Here is a 21986-nt window from a genome sequence, read left to right as displayed (position 1 = left end):
CCGGCACTGTTCTAGGTACTAAGGATACATTAGAGAATCTAGCAGACAAGCAAACACAATTGGCCCCCAGTATCCACCGGGACTGATTCCAGGACCTGTTGTATACTCCTTTTAATGCCTGAGAGGTCTGTTGTAATACTGTTTCATTCCTGATGCAGGCAATCTGTGTCTTCTGCCAGTCTTGCTAGAGGTTTGTCAATTTCATCTTCTCAAATAAACAGTTCCTTGTTTCACACATTTTCTCTATTGTTTTTGTTTTCAATTTTATTGATTTCTGCTCTTATCTTTTTTCTTTCCCTCTGCTTGCTTTGGGTTTATTTTGATCCTCTTTTTCTAGGGACTTTTAAAGTAGGAGCTTGGGTTATTGATTTGACACTTTGCCTCTTTTCTAATAAATGCATTTAGTGCTATACATTTTTCTCTCAGCACTGCTTTAGCTGTGTCCCAAATATTTTAATAAGTTACATTTTCTTTCAGGTTAAATTTTTTAAAATTATTTTTCATTGATGTTTTTTACTGAAATATCCTCTTTTGACACATGAATTATTTGCAGTTTGTCATTTCACTTCCGAATGTTTAAAGATTTTCTGCTCCCTTTCTGTTATAGTTTCTACTTTGATTCTATAGTGGCTGGAGAACTCACTATAATTTCAACTTTTATAAATTTGCTGAGGCTTAGTTTATGGCCCAGGATATTGTCTGTTTTGGTATACGTTCAGTGGCCATTTGAAAAGAATGTGTTTATGTGCTCTTGTTGGGCAAAGTGTTCTATAAATGCTGATTAGTCTTCTGGTTGATGGTATTGTTGAGTTCTACATCCTTCTTGATTTTCTGGTTGTTCTATCAACTGTTGAGATGGGGGGTGTGAAGTTCCTAGCAATAACTGTGGGTTTGCCTATTTCCCTTTTAGTTCTATCAGTTTTTGCTTCACATATTTTGCAACTCTGTTTGGTTCAAACACATTTAATATTCCTGTATCTTCTTGGTGAACTGATATTTTTTGTCATATAATCTTTACCTCTGGTATTTTCCTTTGCTCTGAAGTCTATTTTATCTGATAATACAGCCACTCCTGCTTCTTTTAGTTAATGCTGACATGATGTATCTTTTCCTATTCTTTTACTTACCAACTACCTATATTGTTATGTTTGAAGTTTCTGGTAGACAGGATACAGTTAGGTCTTTTATTTTAAAATCGATTCTGCAAATCCTCATCTCTTAATTGGTATTTTTAGACCACTTACATTTATTATGACTATTAATATGCTATAGTTTATAGCTTTCTCATTTTTTTTCACTTCCTGTTTTACATTTCTGTTTTCTTTTTCCTGCTTTCCAATGGTTTACTTGAACACTTTAAAGGATTCCATTTTGATTTATCTATAATGTTCTAAGTGTATCTCTCTGTACAGAGTTCACAGTTGTTGCTCTGGGTATTACATCATAAATACATGGCTTCTAGTCTAAAGGGTCATTTTACCTGCATATACAGTGATGTATAGAAACTATCTCCCTTTACAATCTTTTGCCCTTCTTGTTTTATAATTGTCTTATTTCCTCTAAATACGTTTAAAACCACATCAGGTAGTGTTACAATTTTTGCTTCAACCATCTAACAAAATTTAGAAAATTTATGCAGGAAAAGAAAGTCTACTGTATATACCCACAGTTTGCTTACTGTCTTCTTTTATCCTTCTTGATGTTTTGAGATTCCTTCTTTAAGTTTTTTCTTTCCGTTTAGGGTATTTCCCTTAGACATAACTTTGGAATAGGTCTACTGGTGACAGATTCTCTTATTTTCTTTTTTCTAAAAATGTCTTCATTGACCTTTTATTTCTGAAAGATATTTTTGCTGGATATAGAATTATCAATTGACACATCTTTACTTTCAGCACTTAATGATATCATGGCACTTCCTTCTAGGCTCTATAGTTTCTCATAAGAAGTGTCTTAGAATTGTTTTCCCTCTATTTCTCTCTTGCTGCTTTTAAGATTTGTTTTTCCTATCGTTTCTGTAAGTTTGACTAGAACGTCTCTTTGTCTGGACTTCTTTGACTTTATTCTATTATCAAAGTTCACAGAGCTGCTTAAATTTGTATGTTTGTACCTACCAATTTGGGGGAGTTTTCAGCCCTTATTTCTTCAAGTACTTTTCCAGCACTACTTCCTTTTTTCCTTTAAGGACAAAAATCTTAGATCTTTTGTTATAGTTCCACAGGTACCTGAGGCTGTGTTTATTTCTTTTTAAAATCCATCTTCTTAGTTTGCTCAGATTTGGTCATTTCTAATGTTCTGTCTTCAGGTCACTGATTGTTTCTTCTACCCTCTCCATTTTTCTGGTAAGCCCAGCAACTGAGACTTTTTTTTTTTGGAGGGGTTTTGATCATATTTTTAACACTAAAATTTCCATTTGGTCCTCCCTCTATTTCTATTTCTTTGCTAAGACTATTTTTTCATTTGTTTCAAACATATTTGTAATTGTATATTGAAGAATTTTTACCATAGCTACTTTAAAACCTTTGTTGGACAATTCTAACGTCTACCATCTCAGTGTTATCAGCATCTATTAATTGCCTTTGTTCATTTAGTTTGAGATTTTTCAGGTTCTCAGTATGTGATCTTCGATTGAAATTTGGACTTTTTAGTTATTGTGTTACGAGATTATGGATCTCATTTAAAGTTTGTTTTACCAGGCTTTTTATGACATCACTCTAACAGGGGAAGTAATGAGATGTTGCTGCCCCATTAATGCCAGGAAGAGGTAGCAGTCCAGATTACCCACTTCATCTCTGTGACACCCTTGGTGGGGAAGGATCCTCATGACACCCATGCTGAAGAAAAGTGGGAGTTTCAGCTCTCCACTAGACCCACTGGGTCTAGTGATTCCCCAGACAGCAGGAGAAAGAATGATTTATTACTGCTCCCCATGTGGCCTCCACTGACACCACAGTGTCAGGTATGGCCTCTGTTGACACTACAAGGGGTAGGCAATAGTGAAAGTCCTGATTCTGCACTAGGACTTCTCTGACACTACCCAAGTTGGGAAGAAGTGGGGCACCTAATTACTGCCAGTTGAGGGTAGAAACCTAGGCTCCCAATGTCATCTCCAATGCCAGTATAGCAAGGGTAGGGGAAGCCCTTGCTATTGCCAAGGTAGGATATACATCCTGGTTCCCTACCTGACCTTCTCTGGTATTATCCTGGCTGGAAGTTAGGGTTCCTCATTACAGTCCGGGGAAAGTGGGAAGTCTAGGTGCTCCACTGCTCTTTGCTGGTATGGGTGGACATGGTACCAGTTTTTACTACAGTATTTAGATGGAGTAGAACCGTTATTATCTAAACTCAATAGGCTACTAGGCTGCTGTTTTCCTAGGGCTTTGCCTAGAGAGAACAGGCTTCTTATTGTCTATACCAAGTAGCCAGTTTCTTCAGCATCAAGCCTGGGATATATTAGGCAAAATGAAAACCCAGTGAACATACTACAGTCAGTCCTTGGGTCCCAACGTCCTGATATACCTTTCTTCCATCTTTTAGAGCCTTATGTTTGTTTTATATGTAATGTTGAGATTTTTGTTTTACTTATCAGGAGGGACTGGGAAAAGTACAATTTACTCCATTTTCCTGAAAGCAGAAGTCTTTTGGCTGCTTTTAAGATTTTCTTATTGCTAGTTTTAAGTAATCTGAATCTATGTGCCTTGGTATAATTTTCTGCACATGTGGCTTAGTGAGATTCTTGGATCTATGGATTTATACTTTTCATGAAATCTTAGAAATTGAGCCATTATTTCTTCAATTTTTTTTAACTGTCCCTGTCTCCTTTCAGAGTTCAATTATCTGATATTATCCCACCATGTGATACAGCCATCTTTTTCTTGTCTTTTTTCTCTTTGTATCTCATCTTGGATAGTTTCTCTCACTGTATCTTCAATTTAGCTATTATCTTTTCTTCTGCAGAGTCTAATCTACTTCAGGTATACTTTTCCATTTAGATTGTATTTTTCAGCATTGGAATCTTTTCTTAAAAATATTTTCCACATTCTTCATTATGTTCAAGGTTTCCCTTAATTTTTTAAGCATATGGAGTATATTCAAATGGCTTAATGACTTTGCTTATTCTATAATTTCTAGGTCTGTTTCTATTGATCTTTTCCTCCATTATGAAATAAATTTTCCTGCTTCTTTGAACACCCAGTCATTTTTTAAAATTAGTTTTTATATTTTAGAGCAGTTTTAAGTGCAAGTAATATTTAACAAAGTACAGAGCGGCCCTATCCTCACATACCCAGAGACTCCCCCACTATCAACATTTCACACCAGAATGGAACATTTGTTACAACTCATGAAACTACATGGACATATCATTATGACCAAAAGTCCATAGGTTATAGTTCACTCTTGGTACTGTACATTCTATGGATTTTGACAAACATATACTGGCATGTATCCACCATTATAGTATCACAAAGAACAATTTCAGTGCCCTCAAAATCCAATGTGCCTCACCTATTCATTCCACTCCACTCTTCTAACCCTTGGCAACCACTGATCTTTTCAATGTCTCCATAGTTTTGCCTTTTCCAGAATGTCATATAGTTGGAAACCTGTCTTTTCAAACTGGCTTCTTTCAGTTAGTAATAGACATTTAAGGTCCTCCACATCTTTTCATGGCTTGATAGCTCATTTCTTTTTAGGGCTAGATAATATATCATCGTCCAGATGTACCACAGTTTATTTAACCATTTACCTACTAGAGAGCATCTTGGTTGCTTCCAAGTTTGGGGATCAGGAATAAAGTTGCTAGCAACATTTCTGTGCAGTTTGTTGTGCAAACATAAGTTTTCAACTCTGTGGGGTAAATACCAAAGAGTATAATTGCTGGGTCACATAATAAGACTGTTCAGTCTTGTAATAAACTGCCAAACTATCTTCTAAAGAGGCTGTACCATTCAAGTCCTGTTGTACCACATCCTCACCAGCAACTGGTGTTGTCAGTGTCTTGGATTTGGCCACTCTAACAGTTGTGTAGTGGTATCTCACTGTTGTTTGAATTTGTAATTCCCTAACGACATGTTGATTGTCTTTTCATATGATTGTCATATACCTCTTCTTTGGTAAGATGTCTATTAAGGTTGTTGGCCCATTTTAAAATCAAATTGTTTTCTCATTGTTGAGTTTCATAGTTCTTTGTGTATTTTAGATAACAGTCCTTTGTATATTGTGGATAACAGTCCTTTACCATATGTGTCTTGAGCAAATATTTTCTCCCAGTCTATGGCTTCTCTTCTCATTCTCTTGAGAGTGTCTTTTCAGGGTGCAAATTTATTTCAATGAAATCTAATTTATTTCTTCCATGTATCACGTCTTCAATGTTATATCTAAGTCATCACCAAACCCAAGGTCATCTAAGTTTTTCCCTACATTATCTTCTAGGAGTTTGATAATTTTAAGTTTTACATTTAGGTCTACAATCTGTTTTGTATTAATTTTTGTGAAGGCTGTATGGTCTGCGTCTGGATTTTTTTTTTTTTTTTGCATATGCACATCCAGTTGTTTTAACATCATTTTTAAAAGACCATTTTTCTCTGTTGTCTTTTGTCCTCTGTCAAAGACCAGATGACTGTATTTGTATGGGTCTATTTCTCAACTCTGTGGTCTATTCCAGTGATCTATTTGTCTATTCTTTTTGCCAACAGATGCTGTCTTGATTACTGTACCTTTATAGTCAGTCCTCCAACTTTGTTCTTCTTCAATATTGTATTGGCTATTTTAGGTCTTTTTCCTCACTATATAAACTTTAGAATCAGCTTGTTGATATCCAAAAAATAACTTGCTGGGGTTTTGATTGGAATTGTACTGAGTCTGTAGACCAAGCTGGGAAGAACAGACATCTTGACAACATAAAGTCTTCCTCTCCCTGAACATGAAATATCACTCCATTCATTCTTCTAATCAAATGTTCAGAGTTTTGTTCATCAGATCTTCATATAGATCTTGTATATATTTTTTAAGCATTTCATTGGGAGTATGCTAATGTAAAAAATGTTTTTAATTTCAGATTCCACTTGTTCATTATTGTTATATAGGAAACTGATGGTCATTTGCATATTAACTTTTTCTCCTGCAACTTCACTGTAATAGCTGACTAGTTCCAGTAGCTTAGTATTTCAGATTTTCTGCACAATGATACATCTGCAAGCAAAGACAGTTTTATTTATTTATTTATTTCTCCCTTCCAAATTTGTATGTCTTTTATTTCCTTTTCTTGTCTTATTATATTAGCTAAGACTTCCAGTACAATGTTGAAAAGGAGTTGTATGGGGTGATATCCTCGCCTTGTTCCCTGATCTTAGTGGGAGAGCTTTTTGCTTTTTACCATTCAGTGTGACGTTAGCTGCAGGTTTTTTAATAGATGTTCTTTGTTGAGGTAGTTTCACTCTATTCATATTTTGCTGAGAGTTCTTATCAAGGATTAGTGTTGGATTTGATCAAAAAGCCTTTTCTGCATCTACTGATAAGATATAATTTTTCTTCTTTGGCTTATTGATGTGATGAATTACATTAATTCATTTTCTGATGTTGAAACTGACTTGCATGCCTGGAATAAATCTGACTTGTTCATGGTATATTATTCTTTTTATGCTCCCTGTTGATTTCAATTTGCTAATATTTCATTGAGGATTCTTGCATCTTTGTTCAGGAGAGAGTTTGGTCTATAGTCTTCTTGTAATGTCTTTGCTTGGATTAGGTATTAAGGTAACACTGTCCTTATAGAATGAGTTAAGACTCCCTCTGGTTCTATTTTCTAGATATTACTCTACTTTGGCAAGAAGAGAAACCCCAGACTACCTAAATATGATTCTTGGCTCCACTGCCTACTGGCTGTCCAAAACTTGAACCAATTTCTCAGTGCTTTCTCATTAATGAGTGTCTTCTCACTTATAAAATAGGAATAATAATTATCTAATTTCTATGATTGTTGACAAAATTCAAAGAAATTATATATAAACTGTTTTTCCCAATAAATTAAATATAAATTTGCATCTTGCCTCTCTTTCACTTCAAATTCTGTAGATTCTCATTTATAAATCTGAAATCTATTTTAATATATCTGCTATATTTAATATGAAAACTAGTACTCTGATTAATGCTGTCAGGTACTAACAGCACTAATACCATTAATTTGAGTATTTTATGTGTCAGGCATTATGGTAAACATTTTGCACATGAAGTTTCAAGTTCCCACATCTTTGTTTTTAAAATCAACTTAGAAATAAAATAAAATAAAATAAAGTTAGCTTATCTTTTAATATTCCTAATTCTAAATTTCCCCTTTTCCCTGTATGTTTTTTGAATTGACTTTTCCTTATCAATGATGGAATACAAAAACATCCTCATTCATTTACACTAAGAAGAAGGGAGCAGGTAAATTATTTGCAGATTTGAAGTTCTTATTTCAATTTCACTTCAGAAGTCACCATCTCCTTTCCTTATACGACTTGTTTTCTCCTAGTCAGAGAAAGACAATTCTAAGAACTGCTTTCTCCCCGTGACTATGTACCTGCCCCAGACATGGACATGGAAGGATCAGGGGATGGGATACAAGAACTGCTGGAAAATGAGGTGATGTTCACTCAGCATCTTTAGAAGAATTCCTACTCAAACTGAACAAGAAAACAGGGATAATAAAACATGCCTTTTTCAGGCACTAAGAGTTACCTTGGTCATGGGGGTAAAGATAACTGACTGTGACTGACAGAAAAGGCTACGGCCCAGAGTACCCGAAAGTGGAGCAGTCAGAATGCTGGCAGCGAGGTGCAGGTGGGGGGTGCAGACCCGACACTGAAAACTCTAGCATGCTAAAGTAAAGGACAAGATCATCTACTCAAGAAATTTAAGCATGTGGAGTTTTAAATAATGATAATAGCAGCTAGCATCTGTTGAATGCTTACTATGTGCTAGTTACTTATCTAAGCACTTTACAGATACTAATTTATTAAATTCTCACAAAAACTTCTTGAGACAGGTACTGCTGATAACACCATTTTACAGATGAGGACACTGATGCAGAGAGTCACAGAGAGGTCAGTTCCCAATATTATGCTAAGTGAATATCTAAAACATTTAAAATTTTACGCACACAAAGTTACATTTTTGAGATATTCTAAACTGCCTTCACACAAAAAAGTTTAATGAGTAAAATTTCACAAAGCCTTTTTTAAAAGGTTGCCAAAATCAATCCCAGAGAATAATCTGGGAGACTTGTGCCTATGGCAGTGTGGCTCAGTGATCTGAGAAGGGTGCAAGTCAGAGAACTTGGAATATTTTTGATAAAGGAACCACCTGGGCTTAAAGCAGCACTCCGGATAGAACTTCAGAATCTACCAGAACAAAAAGGAAGTGTTTTGGGATGTTTCATGGTATTCACTGACATATGAGTCAGGATAAGGACCTAACACAGAAGCATTATCACTTTCGCGCTACCAGTGCTACAGGGAGAAAACGGCATGTGGTAACAGGGACTCAAAAAAGTTCTCCTTTTTGCCATAGGAACTCTGGCTTCTCACTAGTCCCTGACAAGCCACGGCAGAGGTCAGCCAGTTTGGAAAGCATGACGGAATAATCTCAGAGACCTGTCATTCTGTATTGTGTCACTGACAGTTCACATGATGCTGTACTTACTGCCCCTCTTTCGAGAACTGAAAACCTCTCCACTGAATTATTTTTCCTTCTTTCACTCATTTGGTCAACCAGAATAATCACCTGTACCTAAAACTCTTTGTACTTGTCCTTCATTACTCTGCAGAATATAAAATTAAGAGTCCTAATAAAATGAAAACACAATAGTACTTCTTCTGAATAACAACTATATATGCAACTTCAGAATTTCACCTGTATACAGACCCAGACATAATACGTACTTATATAGCCAAAGGCACTGAGAAATCATGATGTTATCTTTTTCATAAAAATATCTTCTTTCATATACTTTTAAAAATTCAGAATATCAAGAGGGACATATGAATTCCTAGAATGCTTCTCAGGAAAACACTAACGAAATCTGCCTCAAGTATTCCCCTAAGAACCAACACGCTAAAGAACATTTAGTTATTTCTCTGTAGAAGTGAAAATGTACAAGTATTGTGTACGTCTTTAATTAATGCAAGAAAATCCAATTATTCTTGGTGCATCATGCTAATATATTTTACATCAGTTAAAACCATAAAACTGATAGACGGGAAGAGTAGGCTTTACTGTGAAGTTTTACTTCTGTTGCGTGATCTACATCATCTCACTAGTTTTCACTTTAATTGTATAGAGAAACAGCAGTATAAAGATAAGTGATGGAATGAAAGCAGATACCCAATTATCCACTAATTAACATTGCTCCTGCATAATCAACTGGGAAATAGAAAAGAAAGAACGTGGGTCTTATTAGAAAGTTTTGCTTTTCTAGCTTTTACTAATCATGGCTTCTATGCCAGCCATTTATCTTCAGATTTCTAAGAATGTCAAAAGACATTCCAATTAGAAAATTAATGACACCACTGGCACCTTAAAAATTTTAATGACTCTCATTTGGTCTTTCATGGGTGAAAAATAGAATAGTCATCAGATTTCAGAGGCAGGTTTCATTCTTAAAAAAAAAAGCAGTAAAACTAAGAAACTAGAGAATACAAATAATCATTACCAGATAAATATCAACATTAGATTTTAAAAGTATAAAATAAAACACTACTATCCCTAACCTCAGTAGTTACTCTCCGATATACTAAACCTACATTTTAGGCTAGAAATCTTCATCATTCCTTTTTTCCACAAGAAAATTTTTATATGCCGTTCCTTTAAGTGTGTCATAATACAGATTTAAAATCTTTCATAATCATACATAATATAGATTAACTGATCTCTACAAAATTATAGCAGTTAGATGGCCCCTAGTTAGTATGGCAACTTCAAATCATTGGTAATTTCAAACTTAAAACTGTGGGTTGAGAGCTGGGGTACCTAAGTTCTACTGTTAACTTGGCTGCTGAGTTTCTGTGAGACCTTTGGCAAGTCACTTAACCTGTGCTTCAGTGTCTCCATTTGAAATGAAGAAAATAAGATATTCCTGCCCCATTTCACTGATTATTATAAAAGTGAGATCATCTGTGAAAAAAAATCATTTAAAGCCATAAATAATTTTTAAATGAAAAAGACTATTACAAACGCTTATAGTTTTCTGGTACTGTGTTATTAATGGACTCAAATGACCCAAAATTCATTTAGCTTCTTACATATCAATCATGGAACAGTGTGTTAACAGATAAATCAGTCTGATCTAACTAGTAAATGGTAAAGGAAGGAGAGTATATATTAACTCTTAATTTCAAATAAAGACAATGCAATAAATATATATAATGAAGATGTGTTTATACATAGAATGATTCTCATAACTAAAGACACCAAGCTATTTTTTTTAACAAATTATACTAGCATTAGATTTCTTACTTGAATATAGCAGTACAAAACTGGTATTTCTCTCTTTCCATCTTGAAAAATTATCTTAAGAGTAACATAAAAAATAAGAAATACAAACCTCATTTTTGGCAAAATTAGGAGATGAACCACAAAATGAGTAGAAAACCACCAAATATAACTGATACAGAATAGGGGGGTAGGCTGTAGGCAGCAAAACGACAACGTTGCAGTTGTAGATATCAGAAAGAACAAAGTGATGATGAGGGGTACCATCTCAAGGGAGATAGGCACACCCTAAGGTATAAACCCCTTGTTTATATCAGTGGAAACAAGGAACATGGGATTACAACCAGAGCTCTCCTGAATATGATTTGGTTCCAAGAATTAGAGGGGGATAATGCTAAATAAGGAATCTCACAGACAAACTTGTGTTTGCAAAGAGAAGTCTGTCTCTGTGGGTGGAAAGACACTTTGTCTATCTCCACTGATTGGGGCAAAATAAAGGAAGAAAAGAAGAAAATCTAACAGCCAAAAAAGAACATTCACAAGAAACATGTTGCTGTAGAGGAGATGAAAATCATGACAAACACTTGAATAGTAATTAATAAAACAATTATACAATCAACTCTAAGTGGAGATTTACAAAAAATATATAATCACAGAATTTTACTGACCAGAAGACTAATACCTAAACTAGCACAATCAACTAGTATAATCAATCACTCACCTCTGATTCATATTTTATTTTTTCTTCTTCTAAAATACGTGCAAATTTTTCTTTCTGGTGTTCAAATTCTGATTTGAGAAATGTATGTTCATAGCGAAGTTTATTATACCCAGCTCTATACTTTTCCACTTCCTAAATTAAAAGAAGATTGTAATTTACCACAAATTTATAAATGAAATTTATACTCACTCCGAAAATCACTTTTGGAAAAATAACTATAAATTGTTTCATATTGAGTCATTCTAAAAGTAAAAATAAGCTTAACAGAAGTATAAATAAACCTTGGAAAAGTTCTCATTACAAGTATCCTCCAAACAGAATTAGCACACCCCTGAGAAGGTACCAATAAAGCAAATTACCATTCAATTAATCTTATTCCCTCAGTGATTCTCATAAAAGAAAGGTATATAGCATGTCAAAACTTTTGATCTCTGAACTTAATAAAATATTTAAGAACGTAGCACATATTTCAAAATACAGTTAGATTTAAAAAATTAATTCTATAACAAAATATAAAATAATCCCCTAAATGTCAGATAGGACGAATTCAAAGTTGGTAAAAGATTGTTTGAATATTTAGTACAGTAACTTAAGGTTCAATCAAATATTACAATGATAGTTCAACACAACAGTCTGAAGAATATATGTAGCATCAACTCTTCTGACTAACCAGGAATACATGTAATTTCCTGGTATGCTCCAATTCTGCTTCCTAACACTACAAAAGTTGCTGGCACTCTGAATCTCAATAAGAATGTAGGCATTAGAGCAGAAAGATGAAGGAGACACTATTTCAGCATACATCTGGAAATTAACAAGGAAATACTCAGCTTACTGTGAATCTTAAGTTGAAAGATTTCTCTTCTAAGTCACTTTATAAACCAAGAAAATAGGTTTCCTGATTTTATTAGAGACATACTTGGAGTTTTTTCTTTTTTTTTAATGCTTTTAAGTTAACATACTTAACTTGATCACATACTTTACATTTAAGTGATTTTGTTTCTATCCAAAAATAAAATCTACTCCTAAACCATAATGTTTTATTAACCAGGAGGATATTCAAAAGATGACTTTATCAAGCCAGGAAGCCATTTATAAAAGGGGATTCCACAACTGTTTTGTGCAAAACAGCATCACTAGACTACAGCTTTTCAAAGGGGTCCATTTCAAAGAGGACAATATTCATCTGTATGTATAAGGACCAGTATATTTATTAAACAAGGTAACAAATATAAAATGTCTAGCATAGTACCTAATGTACTCAACATCTGTCATCTTTTCCTATTACCTTTACTCAACATTCAGTCACATTACACCAACATTTCGTATGAGGAGACTGATCTCAATCTGAAGAGAAACAAATTTTTACTTTTCTGAGGTTGGATGAAATTCATTTTTTCATTCAGCAAGTATTAACTGAGCACCTGTCATATGCTAGAAAGTGTTTTAGGAACTTGAAATATAACAGTGAACAAAACAGACTCCTCCTCTCAGGCAATTTACATTCTAGAGGTGGTAAAAGAAAAAATTTAAAATAAGCACGATAAATATTATATAGCATATTACAATACTATAAATACTAGAGAAAAAGAAAATGTAGAGCTGCGTAAATGGGAATCCAAAAGTTTAAGGAGCAGTAGGTTAGGTTGCAATATTAAATGGAGACAAGGGTTGGTCAAAGCAGGCCTCATTGAGAAGGTGACATTTCAGCAGACTCAAAAGAGATGAGGAAATTGGCAAAGAGATACATGGCAGGAGGAACAACTAGGGCAACGACTGAACTGCACCATTTCTGGAGTGCCAAAGAAACAGCAAGGGAGCCAGTGTGGATGAAGGAATGGGATCTGATCCTGCATAGTCTTAGAGGCCACTATAAGGACACTGAGTAAGAAGGGAAGCTAAGCAGGGCCTTTCAGCAGGAGAATGATACTTTTAAACAAGTCTTTCTCAGTCACATGAAGATAAAGGCATAGTACTTCTATACAAATTACTTACTTCATCCAGGTTCCTAAAACGTTCTCTCATTGGAGTTTCTAGTTCTTGTTGTATTTGGGCTCGTAACAATTCCAACTTCTGTGGAGTTAATACCTAATATACAGAGAAACACAAACAATTCTAAATAAGATATCACAAATAGTAAATTTAAGAATTAGACAAATTTTAAAGCCTAATTATGACATAAATTCAACTAATAGAAATTTCAAAATACACCTAATTTTACAATAATTATCATATAAATAGAACTATCATTTGAAACAATACTTAAAGAAACTCAGTTTCAGGCTCTCAGAGATGTCCAAAATTCCATTCACATGAGGTAAAGGCAATCACTAATTATTATTATTATTACTGCTTTGTTAGGAATAACTATGTTGGCATCTAAGGTTATTTTGTTGGATACAGTGGTTGAGTGTATTTTCTAAAGCAAGCAAAATAAAGATGTAATAATTTGGTATATCATAGGAAATTCTTCAGGCTTACTTTCAGTCAGAAAAAGCAGATTTTTACTCTGACCACCAAAATTAATTTAGACTCCTCCCTGTTATACTCTTGTAGAACTCATATTTCAGTAATAAGTATTTATGTAAGCTCCTTAAGAGAACACATAGCCTTTATTCACCATGTGTTCCCAACACCTTGCACTACTGCCTGGCACATAGGAAATACTCAATTACTTACTGAGAGCGCCGAATCCTAACCACTAGACCACCAGGGAACATCTCAGTTACTTACTGAATGAATTAGTTAATGAGTATCAGTTGTCAGAAAAAAAAAAACCCTCTAGTTTGTATTTACATTAATCTCTACCAACTAAGAGTAACAGTCAGCTTAATTCATTCATTTATTCATCAATTCTCCAAATATTCCAAACATTCTACTGAATGAATGCCTACTATATATAAAACACTGGGCAACATGCCACAATCTACATAACACACCGTTCTAAATTCCTTACATGTATTAATTTAATACCCAGAACAATCCAGAATGTACCTACATTATCATCCCCTTTTTACAGAAACGAAGCACACACAGTTTAACTTTCTAAGGATCACAAAAACTCACAGGAATTATATCTCTCCCCATAAAAACTTCAAATTTTCAAATGAAAAATAACTTACACATGCAAATAACTACAAAAATTGGCAATAAAGGCTTACCAGACAGGTAAAGACAAACAGAAGACATTTAGGACTGAAAGAATGGCACAAAGGAATGGGAAAACTAAAGCTTAGGTAGAACACAAAACCAAACAATAAGTAAACTATTAAATCCCCTGGGAAGAAAAATGATTCTCAAAGGTGAGCTAAAGGCATTTCAGATGGAGCCACACTAAGCACGATAGGAAATTTAGCATCCTGAGTCCCTGTGTTAATGCTGGCAGCAATCTCTAGATTGTGACAAACAAGGCCTTGCTGACCCATTTCCAAACATCACCTAGGAGAGCTGCATCCTGGCTGAAAATAAAAGGGAGAGAGGTAGGAGCCACAGAGTGGAAGGTTCCTGAGTACCACATTCACACTCCTATAATTTACTCAGTATTCAACAGTATTTATTTAAATTCTAGTTTTACTTAAAATAAATAAATATAATCACATAAATAAAATAATTTTAACAAAATTAATGATAACATTAAAAAACAAAGTCTTCTCACTTCATCCTTCAGTTTTCCTCTTAGGAAGCAACAACTGTTAAGTTTCTTACATATCCTTTTTGAAATAATCCATAGATATATAAGCATATAAACCACTTTTAATTTTTACATAAAGAAAGGCATACTATACACATTTTTGTGTATCTTGCTTATTCACTGAAGGTTGTTAAGCTTAAGAATGGCATCATATGTATATTTTAGAAAGAAGCAAGATAAATCAAAAGTTTTGGTGGGAAAGAATTGGTGGCTGTGGGAAGAAGAGGCAGTGAACGGAGCCAGAGGAACCAGATAGAAAGCTCCTGTATAATAAGGTTTATGATGTCAAGAGTCTGTGATAGTTTTGAGGCCAAAGAAAGAATGGGTGGTAATTAAAAGAGAATAATATGTAAATTTTATTTGAATCCTATTTCAAACAAGCCAACTTCAAAAATAATAAACAAGCAAAAACTAGGATAAAGTTAGGGACATCTGAACAAAGATGCACTATTAAGAGGTATTAAAAAATAAGTACTGTTAGGTTTGGAAATAGTACTGTGGCTATGCTTTTGAGGGATTGTCTTGGTATATAATAGAGATATATAGTAAAATATTTAGGGGTGAGATAATATGATTTGCTTCAAAATAATCCAGAGGGGTTGAGAGACAGAGGGGAAGCACTCGAAGATAAAACAAGCCAGGCTCAGAGATGACAGTTATTGATGCTGGGTGATAGGTACATGGGGATGTATCATACTACTCTCTATACTTTTGTACTTGAGATTTCCATCATTAAAAGTTAATCAAAAATAAAAGTGCTTCCAATTCCAGCAGTTGGAATAGAGACCAGCTTTACCCTGCTCCTTGAAACAAATGAAAGACTGAACAAAAATCAAACAACAGTTTTCAAGACACTGGACATAATGAAGTGGCAAAGCTCGCTAAGAAACAGAAAACATAGAAGTGAACTTCACAAAAGCTTCTGGGCCATGGCAAAGGAAGGGATATTCAGGCAGAGTCTGATGGACTCCCTAACTTGTAGAGATGATACCCAGAATCCAGGGAGACTAGTGTGGCTAGAGTCACAAGACAGAGTAACAGAAAGGAGGGTAGCAAAAAAAAGAAAATTATGAAGATCTGCAAAAGGTTCCTCTTGACTCATTCAGCAGAGTACTGATCAGCACATGCATGTAAGGAAAATACCTGAGGCCAGGCAAAAAGCCACCTGAAAGGATTAGAGGGAAGAGTACTCAGAGTTCACAGTTCCTTTTCCCAAAAGCCAGAATGAAAACTTCATCTTAGAGTTATGAATAGAGTACTCAGAAGGGTCTCAGTAGTGGGAAATTATTAGCACTAAACACCAATCTGCTCCCACTTAACAAATCTTAGAAGCAAGCCCCAGAAAGTCAAAACTATTTCCAAGTAACTGTCCCAGACAAAGCCCAAGAAAATTAATCAGAATATAAAAATATTTAGCACTCAGCAAAGTAAAATTTACAATACCTAGCATCCAATAAACATTTACAGGCATAAAAGACTTAAGAAAAAATTTAACCAAGGAGGTGAAAAACCTACATAGTGAAAACTGTAAGACACAGATGAAAGAAATGGAAGATACCAAAAACATGAAAAGATACTCTATGTTCATGGATTGGAAGAATTAATATTGTTAAAAAGTCCATACTACCCAAAACAATCTACAGATTCAAAGAAGTCCCTATCAAAATTTCAATGGCAGATTTCACAGAACCAGAATAAATAATTCTAAAATCTGTATGGTACCACAAAAGACCCTAAGTAGCCAAAACAATCTTGAGAAAGAAGAACAAAGCTGGAGGTATCACACTCCCTGATTTCAAACCACACAACAAAGGCATAGAAATCAGAACAGTGTGGTACTGGCACAAAAACAAATACACAGATCAAAGGAACAGAACTGAGAGCCCAGGAAATAACCCACAGATATATGGACAATTAGTCTATGACAAAGGAGCAAAGAAATACAATGGAGAAAGGACAGTCTCTTCAATAAACTTTGTTGGGAAAACTAGACAGCTACATGCAAAGAATAAAACTAGGCCACTATTCCACAGCATACACAAAATTAACTTCAAATGGATTAAAAACTTGAAATTTAAAATCTGAAATCATAAAAGCCTAGAAGAAAACACAGGTGGTATCTTCCTTATTGACACTGGTCTTAGCAGGGTTAGACACCAAAGGAAAGGAAAACAAAAGCAAAAACAAATGGAACTATATCAAACTTAAAAGCTTCTCCACAGCAAAGGAAGCCATCGTCAAAACAAAAGTCAGCCAACTAAATGGCAGAAGATATTTGCAAATCATATATCCAATAAAAGTTAATATCCAAAATATATAAAGAACTCATATAACTCAATAACAAAACACCCAAGCAACCCAATTTAAAAATGGGCAGAGGGTCTTAGGCATTTTTCCAAAGAAGACATATAACTAGCCACAGACACATGAAAAGATGCTCAACATCACTAATCATCAAGAAATTGAAAATCAAAACCACACTGAGATATCACCTCACATCTATCAGAAACAATAATTATCAAAAGAACAACATATAATAAGTGTTGGTGAGAACATGGAGTAAAGGGAATCCTGTTGCACTCCTGATGGGAATGTAAACTGGTGAAGCAACTACGGAAAACAGCATAGAGGTTCCTCAAAAAATTAAAAATAGAACCACCATATGATCCAGTAATTACACCTCTGAGTATTTATCTGAAGAGCACAAAAACACTAATTCAAAAATATATACAAATCCCTATGTTCACTACAGCATTATTTACAATAGTCAAGATATGGAAACAACCTGAGTATCCAGTGATGGATGAATGGATAAATAGAACGTGGTATATACACACAATGGAATATTAGTCATAAAAGAAAGAAATCCTGCCATTTGTGACAACATGGTTGGACCTTGATGGTTTTATAATAAGTAAAATAGATGGAGAAAGACAAATACAATACGATTTCATTCATATGTGCAATCGAACATACACACATACCAATGAACAAACACACAGATACAGAGAAAAGATTAGTGGTTACCAGTGGAGAAGAGGGTTGGGGGTGGGCAAAACTGATGAAGGGGTCAACTGTATGGTGATGGATGGTAACTAGACTTGTGGCGGTGATCACTCTGTACTGTATATAGATGTTGAACCATGCTGCTGTACATCTGAAGCTTAAATACAAGAATAACTTTTTAATATACCAGAATGAAAAGCCTGAAAATACTACCCACAGTAAATATGGAAAGAAAACCAATCAACACGAACCCAGAAGTGATACAGATGCTAGAATTACCAAAAACATTAAAATAATTATAACTGAATTCCATATAAAGCTAGAGTAAAGACTCAACATCATAAGGAAAGTATGAGAAAGACCAAAATTGGACTTCAGGAAAAATATTACAATTTCTGGGATGAAAAATGCACTATTGGATTAATGGCAGATTAGACACTGCAGGAGAAAAGATCAAAGAACTTGAAGACATGACAACAGAAACCACCCAAAATGAAACAAGGAGACAAAAAAGATTAAAAATGAACAAATGAGGTGGGGCAACAGCTCAGTGGTAGAGTGTATGCCTAATGTGTACAAGGTCCTGAGTTCAATCCCCAGTACCTCCATTACAATAAATAAAAATAAAATAAACAGAACATCAATGAGCTATGGGAGAACTTTAAGTGGCCTAATAGCTGACTCCCTGAAGGAGATAGGAGGCAAAAAAAAATGTTTTGAGAAGTAGTATCTAAAAATTTTCTAAATTTGATGAAAAGTATAAACCCAGACACCCAAGAAGCTCAATAAATCCCAAGCACCAGGAACATGAAGAAAAGTACCAAGGCATGTCAATCAAATTGCTGAAAAGCTGCAATAAAGAAAAAAAACCTTAAAAGCTGCCAAGAAAAAAAGACACTGCAAAAACAGAACAAAGATAAGGATGACAGCAAATATGTGAAACAAAAGAGCAATATCTTTAAGTATTAGGGGAAAAACTGTCAATCTATAATTTAATACTCAGCAAAAATATCTTTAAATAATTTCTTTTATAAAAGCTGAAAAAATTTCTCACCAGTATTTCTGCACTATAAGAAATGTTAAAATCTTAAGATGGTAGGAAAATGATACTGATGGAAATACGGATCTACACAAAGGGAAAAAACAACACTGGAATTGGTAACTACACAGGAGACTTGTGACTTATGAGGTCTCCGATAACAAAAAAAATCTTATGATTAGAGACTCTTTTATCTCATAAGAATTTTATTAAAAACAAGCACACATAAAAAAACTATTTTCCTCCCCTCTCCCTCAAAGCCAACATACACTAAAGGAATAGAATCAGAGGATTATCCCAACGCCATTTTAGGAGGAAGTTATGCTGTGTCTTAGACTTCTAATGGAATACTGCCACTATTTGTCTCAAAAGAAGCTTAAAAAATGCTTTATCATGTAACTGTCTATGTGTCATTACCTATATTAAATCTATAAAAGTAAGTCATATTAGCACTACAAGATTTATCATATTAATACAAAATAGACCAATATTTTCCAAAGAATGTTTTAATTTAAGAGGGCAAATATTGTAGTGCCAGAGATTCTTAAAAACTCGACCAACTGAGTAGTAAATTTTGCTCTGAGCTTCCTAGATAAATAAATGGGAAACATACTGGATTACATAGTTTTTGTTGCCTGGCACAAAGAAAGTACATACATTTTTGGTAAAGTAATTTTTAAAAATTTTTGTCAGAAATCTATAAAACAAATCCCGTATTTTTAAAAAAGGTTTTGCTAATATATTACATAATGATGATACAATAACAACAGCTAACACATTCTAATCACTCACCACATCAAAGCACTGTACTAACACTTTCTATGCATTCTCATTGCATCTTTACAATCACCCTATGAGCTAGGCACTATTATTATTCCTATTCACTACCACTACACAAATGACACAGAAATCTTCTTCAGATGGATGTGTTTTATATTGCTATTTCTATAAAAGCCAAAGGGATATTAAATCTTAACTCAGAAAAGGCATTTTGCATGTAGACAATATAATACATGTGTATTTTAAAAATAATCACCTTTCATAAAACCTTCATCAAAGTATCTCTCCCGGATTTTACTTTGTTGAATTTACTTAACTACAATTTGTACAAATTGCAAGCATCCATTAAAGCAAATAGCTAAATTGCTTCAATATGTGTATGTATGTAGAGCTGTTTCTTTCAGTTATTTTTTTCCAGGTAAATATCACACAGAAATCAGACATGTTAATCTTGAAAAACAGAAACTTTACCAGACAAACTGTATCTGTAAGCAAACATCTGTGAAGTTATCACATGGAGAAATGTCAAAAGTTCCTTTACATAGGTCCAAGGAACAGTACAAGAACCAAACGGAGGCTAACGGGGAGAATGATTTCATTTCACTATGAGAGAGAAAATGCTTAACATACTCCAATCCATAAATGGAGGTGGGTCACTCTGCAAGTTCACTATATTCTCTAGCCCTGAAAGCACTGACGCAGAGAATGAAGAGCTCTGTGCCACAGATGTTCCAAACGGGAATTCTGCTTTGGATGGTGTGACCAGTTTTCTAGATTTGCCATGAAAAATACCACAAACTGAGTGGCTAAAAAAACAGAAATTTATTGTCTCACAATTCTGGAAGCTAGAGTCCAAAATCAAGTTGTCAGCTAGGCCATGCTCCCTCTGAAAATCATACGGAAGAATCCTTCCCTTGCCTTGTTCGAGCTTCTAGTGATGTGCTGGCAATCCCTGGTGTTCCCTGGCAGATGCAGCACTTCAGTCTCTGCTTCTGTCACCACAAGGCGTTCTTTCCGCCCCTACCCCCAACACACCCCTCACCCATGTGTTTCTGTCTCTAAGTCTGTTCTCTTCTTCTAGGGACATCAGCCATACTGGATTAAGGGCCCATCATACTTCAGTATGACCTCATCTTAACCTAATTAATTACACTGGCAAAATCCTATTTCCAAATAAGGTCACATTCTGAGCTATTGGAGTTAGAACTTCAACTTATCTTGGTATGTTTCATAACAGATATGAAAGAGAACTAGATGATTAACAACTCTAAGGTGCTAAGGCGCTAGGTACATATGAGACAAGAAGTGCAACATACTATATACAAACAGAACAATTCTGACTCATTCAGGTGCTAAGGCACTAGGTACATATGAGACAAGAAGTGCAACATATTATATACAAACAGAACAATTCTGACTCATTCAGGTGCTAAGGCACTAGGTACATATGAGACAAGAAGTGCAACATATTATATACAAACAGAACAATTCTGACTCATTCATTTATTCTATTTATTTATGTCATTCACTTAACAGATATTTGCAAGGTGTCATCCTGAGCACTGGAGACACACTAAAAAGAAGTTCCTGCCCTCACAGAGCCTGTACTCAAATAGAATAAAAACTGCCATTATTAATGAGTATCTACTAAGTGCCAAACATTACTAAAAATATACAAGTTATCATTATCTCATTAGTCCTCACAAAAACCCTGTTAGGTAACAACTCTTATGCCTTCTACCACATAAGAAAATTAAGACACAGAAATATAATTATTTGTTGAAGGTCATTTTATCCCTGGTGAACTGATCCTTTTTTGGGTTATAAAAATACTCTTGTTACCTTGAGAGATACTCTCTGTCTTGGAGTCTATTTTATCTGATATGAATACAGCCACTCCAGTCTTCTTAAGTTTACTGTTTGCATGTTATTGTTACAAATAAGCATGTCTACATGCTACTCTCATGAAACAGAGTAATTATATCCTCAATGCCTGAAGAATACTTTTAAGACCTTGGGTTCAGTGCTCACAGATTTCATTCATATAGGCCTCTCAATTTTTGCAAAACAAATTAATCCATCACTTCGAGACGTTTAAATTACATTTCCCTCTTCAACTCACACTTCGGAGGTTTTTATTTGCTGAAATGTCCTAAACATGTATACCTAGGAATGAAACAGTAAGTACACTAGAGGTTCCAACCCAAGCCTAGTGGTGATGTTCCCAACAGAGGAAGATTTCGAGAAGATACTGTGAAAAACTTACAACACTGCTGTCTAAG

At 34.6% G+C, this 21986-nt stretch overlaps 1 protein-coding gene across 14 annotated transcripts in view; it reads right to left on the bottom strand.

Moving 5' to 3' along the window:
• The window catches only part of CEP83 (centrosomal protein 83), a 156900-nt gene that overhangs the window by 55025 nt on the left and 79889 nt on the right, over window positions 1-21986 (bottom strand). For all 14 annotated transcript variants that reach the window (XM_074375270.1, XM_074375278.1, XM_074375279.1 and 11 more), the window contains exons 4-5: window positions 13184-13276; window positions 11189-11320 (exon numbers count right to left, since the gene is read on the bottom strand). In XM_074375270.1, coding sequence (XP_074231371.1) covers window positions 11189-11320; window positions 13184-13276 — 225 coding nt within the window. The remainder of the gene's footprint in view (window positions 1-11188; window positions 11321-13183; window positions 13277-21986) is intronic.

The sequence above is a fragment of the Camelus bactrianus genome, chromosome 12, assembly GCF_048773025.1.
Source record: "Camelus bactrianus isolate YW-2024 breed Bactrian camel chromosome 12, ASM4877302v1, whole genome shotgun sequence".
NCBI classification, from domain to species: domain Eukaryota; kingdom Metazoa; phylum Chordata; class Mammalia; order Artiodactyla; family Camelidae; genus Camelus; species Camelus bactrianus.
The sequence above is the reverse complement of the archived record's forward strand: the minus strand, read 5'-3'. Positions and strand labels throughout refer to the sequence as shown.